Source organism: Scyliorhinus canicula, chromosome 14 (genome assembly GCF_902713615.1).
Source record: "Scyliorhinus canicula chromosome 14, sScyCan1.1, whole genome shotgun sequence".
NCBI lineage: Eukaryota > Metazoa > Chordata > Chondrichthyes > Carcharhiniformes > Scyliorhinidae > Scyliorhinus > Scyliorhinus canicula.
This window is the reverse complement of record NC_052159.1, coordinates 59,799,064-59,811,159: the sequence shown is the minus strand read 5'-3', so window position 1 is coordinate 59,811,159 and position 12,096 is coordinate 59,799,064. Positions and strand designations below refer to the sequence as shown.

Below are 12,096 nucleotides of genomic sequence, written 5' to 3'. Positions count from 1 at the left end.
AAGATTGAGGGGGAGAATTCCTCCATGGAGGAACCCTCTTGTGGGGTCCTCCGCCGCTGGACGGCAACAAGGCACGCCATGACGTGTCCGGATGACGGTCGAGGGTAAGGAGGTGAAGGGTATGCAGCAGCAGCCTGTACAGGAGACCCCTCTGCGCAGTACAAAAAGACACGGAGGGTATTTCCGCGAGGAGGCTAGGATTGTGGGGCACCAGCCCCCGAAAGAGGTTTCGGAGCCTGGGGCCATTGTGGAATTCCGTCCAGGCAGGGGTTCGCACAGATGGGATACCACCGCACACTGCCGTGTCCTCCAAACCACAAGTGCCATCAGGTCCAAGCACGACCATTTTGAGGTCTCAGATGGCATCGGCCGCGAGCCGGCCGTCCACTGCTGCACATTGTGCTAACTCACGGGGTGACATCCAGCCCACTCCTCCGCCGCCCAGCAAGTCACCGATCCTGGTCACCCCAGCAGCCACAGGGAGGGAGAGCTGGTGTGCAAGGCACCCATGCTCCTGACTTGGAAAAGATCCTGGTAAAAGACGTGCAGCGCATACAGGGGTTAATGAAGACCCCACATCTATGAATAGGAGCTGCACATCATAATTCAGGCCTGCCTTTGGCAGTCGAAATGCGTCGCCAGGGCACACCATGGTGGAGGGGGCTCAACGTAAAGGTATCACTGCAGGGTCTGAAGGGTGCAGGTCGCCACCTGGGTGCGAAGGCACACCATCACCTGACCGGCCTCCCTAAGTGGGAGACTCAGAACCTCAGCAGCGACCCGGTGCAGTCTCTTGTCCCAGACGAACTCTACAAGCATTCTCTGGAGCTTTTGTGACAAGGTCAGGGGGAGGGGTCAAAGTGACCAGCCAGTGTCACAACATGGAGGCTATCAGCTGGTTTATGACGAGAACTCGACCCCTGTAAGACAGCACTTGGAGCTCCTGTCCAGCGTCTCAAGCGACCAGCGATCTTGGGTCTCCAGCTCCTGCCAGTTAGCCAGCCAGGATTCCTCAGCCGGGAAAAGATGGACTCCCAAGTAGAGGAGGCTAGTCCTCCTCCAGGTGAAAGGCCTGAGCTCCTCTGGGAGAGGGTCCATCTGTCACGGACCAAATAGGAGTCCGGAACATTTGGCCCAGTTGATCCTGGCAGAGGATGCGTCAGAGTTCACAGCCTGGCACACTCACATCCTCCGCATGTCAGCAGGGTCAGTGAACATGAGGAGCACAAACCAGGGGCTGGTTTAGCTCACAAGGCTAAATCGCTGGCTTATAAAGCAGACCAAGCAGGCCAGCAGCACGGTTCGATTCCCGTACCAGCCTCCCCAGACAGGCGCCGGAATGTGGCGACTAGGGGCTTTTCACAGTAACTTCATTGAAGCCTACTCGTGACAATAAGTGATTTTCATTTCATTTCATGTCATCAGTGTAAGCTGAAAGGACCACCCTAATGCCCGGTGTGCGCAGAAGCAGTCCCGACAGCCTCCTCTACAGGAGGCACAGGAAAGGTTCCACACAAATAGAATAAAGTTGGCCAGACAAAGGGCTGCCCTGACGCACCTTAACGAGACACTCTGTGGTCCTTTGTCCCAATTAGAATCCCCCCCCCACCCCCCAGAACAATGCATTCGCCCACGGCGATGGTGCCAAGATGAGTGGACACTTGTTCGAAGAAAGTCGTCTGCTGCTGGCTAGCCTGGGGAGCGTAGACATTCAGACCCCCTCGCAGACCGTCAAGTGCAGCAACCGGCCTGGCACTGGCTCCTTGACCCCCCAAGATCTCTGGCTGAACATGCACCAACAAGATAGCCAGCCACCCCGCCTAAACGTGATGTTAGGTGGCTCATGTTGACCCCCCCCCCACCACTCCAATAAAATGTGGCTTTGTCTCCTGGAGCTGTGCGTGTTTCTTACAGGAAGCACGCCGCAAACTTCCCATCTTGGAGGACCGAGAAGTTCTGGAACCTGCGGAGCATGTCCCTGCTGCTGTTAATGTTGAGGCTGGCTATGGTCACCTCCATGTCAGTAATAAAGTGCTACCTTCACCTTTTCAGTGCTCGAAAGTCTAGAGGAGCGCAGGCCCCTCTGTTCCCTCAGGAATCTGGCGAGAAAAGATTTCTAACAGCACTACTCAGAAACGTCTGAGTCTCCCGCCTCTTTAACGTAGGCGCAGGAAGACCGGATGAGCAGCACCAAGTCCGACCAATGGCAATTTTTTTCTGAACAAGTTAGTTTATTGAGACGGGAAAAGTGGTTTTCAATTCCTGTCAAATATGAAAATGCTGGCTTAGATTAAATGTTCACACCGAGACAAAATGAAAAATCAATCTCGGTCTCCATCAAGTTTTGTTAACAACAAATGATTTACTAACCTGTCCTGTTTTGCTTTCTCAAACACAAGGTATGGGGCATTTTAAGTATCTTGGCTACGTCAGTCTGATCCTTAAATTTTGCTTTCCTTATTTCTTCAAACCATTGACCAGTTACACCTTTCAACCATAATTTATCTTGATTGGTCTTCTTGATTTCCCTAAAAATGAAACAACCATTAGTAGTGTTATAGAGGAAAAAAGTTGCAGCAGCCATTTAAGCCAAATATTCTTTCCAGAGATGTAAACAATTTCTATCAATCATGTGAAAGTCATTGGGTGTTTCAATGATTCTTCATGTTTCTGTGGATATAGGACATAGGAGAATAACTCTGGTTCTCTATTACTAACACCCAGGTAGCATCAGAAAACTGATATGTTGATTTTTAAATGACTTTGAGCTTTTGTTACATCAAGAGTAGACCAAAACGGAGATGGCAATTTTGGTGACGAGGAAGAAGCATTTGTATTATTAATATTGTCAAGTTGCTATCTGCAAGATCTGCAGGATTTTTGAGGGCCCAATTTTTATTTCCGAATTAAGAGGCAATTTAGCACGACCAATCCACCTACCCTGTACATCTTTTTGGATTAGAACATAGAACAGTACAGCACAGAACAGGCCCTTCGGCCCTCAATGCTGTGCCGAGCCATGATCACCCTACCCAAACCCATGTATCCACCCTATACCCGTAACCCAACAACCCAAAATTGTGGGGGTTAGACCCACACAGACACAGGGAGAATGTGCAAACTCCACCCGGACAGTGACCTGGGGCCAGTATTGACCCCAGGTCCTCAGCGCTGTGAGGCAGCAGTGCTAACCACTGCGCCACCCTATCTGCAGGATATTTTTCACATCAGAATTATGAACGGAACCGCTACTATCAGAGGAACACATAAGGTCTTGAGGGTTAAATATATTCACTCAAAACTATGACAGGCAATTGCATTTGTTTATTCCAGCACAGTTATAGGTTTGTAATAATATAATATAGAACAAAACATCAATAATACAAAACAAAGCCAGCATTTGGCATCATTCCCATTGTTAAGACTCTCAATATCACATACATACCATAATAACCTTTTTCCTTGACCTCACAGTGCAGTCAGAATTAAAGTTCAGAGAGTTCCCAGAGTCAGGTGTAAATACATAGCTCATGTTTATTTGCACTGTGCCAGCGATTACTCCAGTGTGAAGTGAGGACTCTGTACATAAAGCTAAATTTCAAAAATGTAGCAGCTACCTTTGATAAGACCATGTTTAAATGCCAATTAGGAATTGACCCTTATGATAAACATTCAATGATGTGGTCTCTTTGGGGTTGGAATGGGGCAAAAAATACCGGGCCAACATTCAGTCAGGGAATGGTTTACGGTAGGTATTAGGATTTAGCTACATTTGGTTTTACTATATTTGCGGTTGCCTTTTAAATTCACGTCTGCTTTTAATTTAAGCAATGCTGGATACTGGTTTTGAACAGGTGGATAAATTTCCAGCAATAAACAAGCACTGGTAATGGAAAGAGGGTGTAGGATGTTACCGTGTCATTCTTGCCTCATGTACTCTCCCAACATGACACAAATGGGTCTGGAAACAAAGGCAGGGATGACAATCCAGTTTAACTGGTGTCCACCTGACTTTGTTACCGCGTATGAATGTGTGTGAAAATGCACATAAAAATTAGATGCAAGTCTACCCTAAAGTATGCAGTCTGTTGGTGATATGTATTCCTCCATATCTGTATCTTCTTCACCTATTTGTTTTCTTGTCACACAAACTGCCTCAGATTAGCTCAGTGACACATTTATACCATTGCAGGATTATATAATAATAATCTTTATTGTCACAAGTAGGCTTACATTAACACTGCAATGAAGTTACTGTGAAAAGCCCCTAATCGCCATATTCCAGCGCCTATTCAGGTACACAGAGGAAGAATTCAGAATGTCCAAATGATCTTACAGCACGTCTTTTGGGCCCTGCAGGAGGAAACCGGAGTGCTGAGGAAACCCACGCAGCCATAGGGAGAATGTGCAGACTTCGCATAGATAGTGACCCAAACCAGGAATTGAACCTGGGACCCTGGTGCTGTGAAGCAATAGTGCTGACCACTGTGATACCGTGGGAGAATACCTGCAAGGGAGAATATTCTTCGCAGCTTGCTCAGAATTCTGAGTTTTGTGCTGTGACCAGCTGGATTGGTTTCCATTTCTCTTTTGCGGCCGTTTTCTCAAATGCAAACATTTCTTTTCACATAGTGTGATTTACAGATGGAAATTTGACAAATGACAATGCTGCCACATCAAGTTATTATGCTGAACTTGTATTAACATTTTAAATTGAGAAAATTATTCTTTTGGTAATCAATACACCAGACACTTTAAGATTATACAAATAAAGTGTACTGGACAGGATATAAAGGAAATTTGAACTAGACAAACAAGATAAAAGACTAAAAGGCGATAACGACCCCACCCAGTCCCATTAGACAAAAGTTTTAAAAAAACACAATTCTTCACACATTCTCCTGAAAGAAATCTCTTGAATTTAATGAAGCCACCAAATTCCACACAGTGAAGTGTACTTGTTCCAGAAAATGACACAAAAGCCTATTAATTAACATAATGAACAACAGAATGAGAAGGATTAAAATTTCTCTCTGCCCTGAGGTAATCCATCATCAAGAATTACTTATGCTTATAGAATGGGCGCAATTTAACAGAAACGTTTCCAAGTGTCATCTGTGGTGGGCTTTGCTGGGAGGAGAGTTTCCCATTGCTGTCTAACAACACTTAAGACACTTTTCTGGGGCCTGGGGAGTTTCGCACCGGTTTAGCCTACACTTTGGGAGCTGAACTCCGATCGGGCTGCCATTTTGAAAGGATGCCCCAATCTCTAAGTGGGCTTGTGAGAACCAGTGGGGGAATGGAAGGTTCCGGGATAGGAGCCACTCTGTTTGTCAGTCTAACGCCCTCTCCCAATTCCTTACAGATACTGAACAGTATTTTGGACACTGCGACACTGCGAATAGGCACAAAGTGCTGCTGGTAGGCTGGGCGACCAGACACCGGCAGCAGCAGTGTCTGCAGAGGCTTGAGGCGATGGCCCACCTCAAACCCCGAGGACCAGCCGCCCATCAGGCCAGGGTGAGATCAGAGGGGGAGATCCACAGCAGCATAAGGTGTACAGGCATCGCTAGTCGTTTGAACAGATGACAAACGGTATGTGCCGCAGGAGGCTCCCCTCAACAAGGAGGCGGTGCAGCACCTGTGCCATTCCCTCGCAGTTTTGGCACTGCGTGGAGGAAGAGGACACATGTTCTCTGGGTCCATCAAGGTCGCCGCAGCCCTGAACATTTACTCTTCGGGATCATTCCAGGGCTTGAGCAGGGATGCCCGTTTGCCCTGGCGGAAAACTATATCAACATGGACATCCACCAAGCCCAACAAGATGCCCAGGCAGCAGGTTTCTCCACCATTGCTGGGTTGCCCCAGGACTAGGAACTGATGCCTTGCCTGGGTCAGCTGGGAGTGCCCTACATTAACAGGAAGGGGTTCCACTCTCTGTACATACAGCTAGTGTGTGACCACAACATGAAGATCATGCATGTATGTGTATGCTTCCCAGGGAGTGTGCATGACAGCTACATACTTGGGCAATCAGCCATCCCCTTCCTTGAAGAGAACCACCCCAGGATGGCCAGTTGGCTCTTGGGGGATAAGGGGTACTCGCTGAGGACCTGGCTAATGACGCCAGTACAGACTGGAGTCCGAAGCGGAGGCCCAATACAACGGAGGTGCGTGTGGCCACTCGGGCTGTCATTGAGCGGTGCACGGATTGCTCAAAATGCAGTTCTGATGCTTCGATCGCTCCGGTGGTGCCCTGCAGTACACGGCCTGGAGGGTTGCCAGCTTTGTGGTTTTCTGCTATGTCCTCCACAATCTGGCACAGCAGTGGAATGATGTGCTGGAGCATGAGGAACATGTAGCCACCTCCTGAGGAGGAGGAGAATGAGGATGATGAGCAGGCCACCTCCTGAGGAGGAGGAGAATGAGGATGATGAGCAGGCCACCTCCTGAGGAGGAGGAGAATGAGGATGATGAGGAGGCACCAGACCAGTAGGGGCTGGAGGACAATCCCGGGGATGAACTGAAGGACCAGTCAGAGGCTGCAGCACAGGTGGCAGTGGCGAGGGTCTGGCAAGCTCATTCCATGGAACGGGTCTGAGTTGGCACCCCGCGGTCTCTCTTCCTGCTCGGTGCCCATTAGGCCCTGAAGTTCACCTTGGGACAAGAGGGCAGCTGGTTCTAGCCCAGCGTCACCTGGCTCTGCCAGCCTTGGTGGCTCCCCAATGTTTGCACCATCGTGCTAACGCCCTTGGCTATGCTCTTCAGTGATTGGGACATGCTTTGCAGTGTAGTGCCTCGACAATGCCCACCTGCACCTGGGAAAGCTCCGCAACTCCAAGGCCATTCCTATCTGAAAGTAAGACATGTCCGACAGCACATCATCAAGGTTAGCCTGGTACTGGGACCATCCCCATCAAGCTGGACATCACTGACTGTGCTACGTCTTGGACACCTTCACGAATGCTGCTGACTTTGTGCACCAGGATCTCCACTGCGGTCGCCTCCCGAGCAGTGTTGGCCTCGGTGCCACGCATTGCCGGCAACATCTCCTGTGCCCATAGCCTCTGGGACTCCTCCAATTGGCTATGGACCTGCTGCAGTGTCGCTCACATCTCACTCTGAATGTCTGGCTGCTCCCTAAATTCTCCATCAGATCCGGGATAGCCTGGTCCATAGGAACAGCATCTGGCTGGGACGCAGCTGTGTCCTAGGATCCAGCAGACCTCCGACTACTGTCTCGCCCAGGCGTTGTTGCCTCCACCTGTTGCACATCAGCAACTGCGTGGTGCTCATCAAATTGAGCCCCAGAAGCCTGTCCACTAACGTTGCCCACCGAGGCGTGTGTCTTTGCACTGGTGGAGGATGGGGATGACAGCTGTGACTCGTCGATTGTGACATCCTCAGAGCTCTCCTCCAGGGTGATTCATGGAAGACAGGTGAGGGGGCCACCCCGGATGGGCCGGCGCTGGAGTACCTGCGGGAAAATGATCACGTGGTCAGTGAGAGAGATGGGTCAGTCTGAATAGCAATAACAACTCACGTTTGTCAGGTCCACTGGGCGGGGCCTGGTGGACCCTCACCTCTGCGGCTTGTGTCAACCTCCGCATTGGTGACCGCTCGGTCCTCAGACACCCCCATCACCTCCAGGGCCCGTTATATCTGGCATCCCTCCACCAGTCTGGGCCCTCTTCCGGCAATTGTGGGAGACACAGAGAGGACTTTGTTAGCCGCACATGTCGTTCACAGTAGTGGGGTGTGAAGGAAGGGTTGGAGGGGGGGATTTGAAGTGAGAGAGGGATGCTCAAATGTGGGAGGAAAGATCTCAGGGGGGGGTGTGGTGTAGCTGGTGTCACCGCACCTGTGCTGCCTGGTGTAGGTCGTTGACCTTCTTGCAGCACTAAAGGCCAGTCCTCCTGGTCTCACTTCCCGAGCAGACGGCTGCTGCCACTGCCACTTAGTCCCAGGTGGCACTGGCTTCCACGATCCTCGGGAGAACAGGACATCCCTCCTGGCCTCGACCACATCTCGGGGACTGCCCAGGTCCCCATCTCCAAACCTTGGGGCTGGTCTTATTGGCGGCATGATTGCGAACTGAGTGGGGTTGGCTGGGAAGAGCTGTTTTTTAAAAATAAATTTAGAGTACCCAATTCATTTTTTCCAATTAAGGGGCAATTTAGCATGGCCAATCCACCTACAGTGCACATCTTTGGGCTGTGGGGGCGAAACCCACACAAACCCGGGGAGAATGTGCAAACTCCACACGGACAGTGACCCAGAGCCGGGATCGAACCTGGGATCTCGGTGCCGTGAGGCAGCAGTGCTACTCACTGTGCCACCGTGCTGCCTGGGAAGAGATTTTTAAGTGCTGCTCAACCTCGACAGCGGGGGACTGGCGAGCGGGGTCCCGGAGAATTGGCTGACAAGCCTTTATTTGCAGAGTGAAGTCCATGGGGCATCGTAAGTGGACCAATTAACGTTGAATAGCATTGCCAGCCTTGCCGGGCCAAATGCCGGAAGCTTGTGACAGTTCCTGTTCGCTACAACACAGAAATCTTTCTGGAGAATCGGTGCCTGTAACCACTTTTTTGGGCCCTGTGGTGTCACTGGGGATCCGAACTCAGAGATCGGGCTGCCATTTTGAAAGGTTGCCCCTCACATCCCCCTCTCATGGGCAATGTTCCCCCTTCACACATGGGCATTACCCCACACCCAGGCACCCTCGCACTGTCACCTTGGCAGTGCCAAGGTGCCCTGTGTTCTAGGGAGAGTGCCAGGGGCAACCAGGTGTGTTGCTTGAGCGCAACATGGCCAGTAGACCGCGCCCAAGGAACGCTGCTGCCCAATAACTGGTCTGTGTGAATTTTCCTTGCCATTGGGGGCTGAAGGTTAGAAATGAAGTAATAAAGTAGTAAAGCATAATTGACAAACTGGGCACTGGAAGCCTGGGGTATTTTTAAAAATCATATATTCTGGAAACAGTTCCATAATCAAAATATACAGAAGATGCAATTCTAAAAAATCTCATAATTAAAAACGTCTGCTTACAAAATAGGGTGGGGAAGGAGAGGAATCAGACAAGGAGCCGCTCCCCTACCACCAATAGCAGGCAATTCAACATCATCCTCATTTGGCGGCACAATGACAATAGTAACTGCACCTCAAGTATTGCATTGGCTGTAAATTGAGATGGTCCTAAAAAGCACATGTCTAATTGCAAGTCTTTTTTCTCTCTCCTGGAAGTGACATTGGATGCATAATACATCAGTCCAAACATGGGGAAGTACACTATAATAAAATCCAAATGACAGAATCATAGCATGTTACGTATTTACAATCATTTGTAACCAAGCAACCAAAGGCGCAAGGAACATAAAAGTCAATACCATCCCCCATACATGGGCGTAATTGACCTTTGACAATCTACCACAGCAACTTAGCCAAGAAGCAGAACTTAGTATGGAGAAAAGGTGTGGTCAGCACACATCTACAATCTGTTATTCAATGTTCCAGGATGTTATTTATTATTATTTTTTTAAAATTCATTTTTATGGGATGTGGGATTCATTGGCTAGGTCAGCATTTGTTGCCCACCCCTAATTGCCATTGAGAAGGTGGTGGTGACCTGCCTTCTTGAACTGCTGCAGTCCATGTGATGTAGGTACACCCGTTAGGGAGGGAGTTTGAGGATTTTGACCTAGCGACAGTGAAGGAGCAGCAATATATTTCCAAGTCAGGATGGTGTGTGACTCGCGGAAGGCACGGTGGCAGTGGTTAGCACTGCTGCCTATGTCACTGCGACCCGGGTTCAATCCTGGCCCCGGGTCACTGTGCAAATGATGTAGAGATGCCGGCGTTGGACTGGGATGAGCACTAAGAAGTCAAAGTTCAGAAGTCAGAGATCAGAAGGCAAACACAGGACACAACCAACAGAGTACCCTTCGTCGTCCAGTACTTTCCTGGAGCAGAGAAACTACGACATCTTCTTTGCAGCCTTCAACACGTCATCGATGAAGATGAACATCTTGCCAAGGTCATCCCCACACCCCCACTACTTGCCTTCAAACAACCGCGCAACCTCAAACAAACTATTGTTTGCAGCAAACTACCCAGCCTTTAGAACAGTGACCACGACACCACACAACACTGCCATGGCAATCTCTGCAAGACGGGCCAGATCATCGACATGGATATCACCATTACACGCGAGAACACCACCCACCAGGTACACGGTACATACTCGTGCGACTCGGCCAACGTTGTCTACCTCATATGCTGCAGGAAAGGATGTCCCGAAGCATGGTACATTGGCGAGACCATGCAGACGCTGCGACAACGAATCAACGGACATCGTGCAACAACCACCAGGCAGGAATGTTCCCTTCCAGTCGGGGAACACTTCAGCTGTCAAGGGCATGCAGCCTCGGATCTCCGGGTAAGCGTTCTCCAAGGTGGCCTTCAGAGCGCACGACAACGCAGAATCGCCGAGCAGAAACTTATCGCCAAGTTCCGCACACGAGTACGGCCTCAACCGGGACCTGGTATTCACGTCGCATTACATTCATCCCCCACCATCTGGCCTGGGCTTGCAAAGTCCTACCAACTGTCCTGGCTTGAGACAATTCAGACCTCTTTAACCTGGGGTTACCCCCATCTCTGGATCTGTAAAAACTCAATTACCTGCAAATGCTTGCATTCTAAGCATTGTCTGGCATCTTTGAATTTGTCTATATGTGTTTCTAGAACATACCTCTTAATTCATCCGAGGAAGGAGCAGTGCTCCGAAAGCTAGTGTTTGAAACAAACATGTTGGACTTTAACCTGGTGTTGGAAGATTTCTTACTGTGCAAATGGAGTTTGCACATTCTCCCCGTGTATGCATGGGTTTCACCCCCACAACCCAAAGATGTGCAGTTTAGGTGGATTGGCCACAATAAATTGCCCCTTGGAAAAAAAACCAATTGGGTACTCTAAATTTATTTTTTAAATAAAGGACTTGGAGGTGAACCTCCAGGTGGTGGTGCTCCCAGGTATTTGCTGCCCTTGTCCTTCTAGGTGTGGTAGTGGTCATGGGTTTGGAAGGTGCTGCCTAAGGAACATTGGTGAGTTCCTGCAGTCCATCTTGTAGATGGTAACATTGTTGTGACGGTGTCAGTGGTGGAGCTACTGAATGTTTATGGAAGGGGTGCCAATCAAGTGGGCTGCTTTGTCCTGGATAGCATCGAGATTCTTGAGTGTTGTTGAAGCTGCACTCATCCAGGCAAGTGGGTCATATTCCATCACAGTCCTGACTTGTAGGTGGTGGACAGGCTTTGGGGAATCAGGATGAGTTCTGGCCAGGATTCCTAGCCCCTGACCCTGATCTTGTAGACAAAGTATTTATATGGCTAGTCCAGTTGAGTTTCTGGTCAGCGGTGATCCCCAAGACATTGATATAATGGGTAGAGGTATGTTGTCCTGATGCAAATATTTATCCACATCAGTGACTTTTTAAAAAGAGCAGGATCTGCATTGTGGAAACAGTGGCTGTAATCAGTGATGTTGTTTCGTTGATCTTATGGGTGAGGAGAGCACACTGGAGGAGTTAGTGAACCGATAGAATTGTAAGTATCCAGGAGCTGTCATTCTGGGCGTGGAGACACTCAACTGAAAGAACGTGGAGACGGTCTAAATATCTCCTAACACGCACCTCACTCAGGTCGAAGATTGGTGACATTATTTACATTGTTATTTGCTTATATTAATGTGGCATTTTAATGGTAATATTAGTTGGTTTCCCAAGTGCCCAAGATTAAATTTCCTTTTATCATCATGTTGTAATGTCACAGTCTGGAGACTGGACGATTGATGGGAGACTTTACAACATGTTCTCAAATTTACTTTCATGGGTTATGGGTAAATCAGTGCTTTCGGCGCTTTCGTTTGGTCACCTGGAATAGGTCCTTTTCCAGTTGGTCGGTATTTTACTGTTAAATTTGGGTTCTCTTCCGTTTCTGGCATCGAAACGGACACGATCACTCGGTTTCAAAATGAGACATTTAAAAAAATGAGACTGGGAACACACTTAAAATCGGGCAATCGATGCGCCATTGGGTT

The 12,096-nt window shown here is 49.1% G+C and overlaps 1 protein-coding gene across 3 annotated transcripts in view; it reads right to left on the bottom strand.

Moving 5' to 3' along the window:
* Positions 1-12,096, bottom strand: part of LOC119977749 — a 73,716-nt gene that overhangs the window by 35,822 nt on the left and 25,798 nt on the right. For all 3 annotated transcript variants that reach the window (XM_038818957.1, XM_038818955.1, XM_038818956.1), the window contains exon 2: positions 2,371-2,528. In XM_038818957.1, coding sequence (XP_038674885.1) covers positions 2,371-2,410 — 40 coding nt within the window. In that variant the 5' untranslated portion in view covers positions 2,411-2,528. The remainder of the gene's footprint in view (positions 1-2,370; positions 2,529-12,096) is intronic.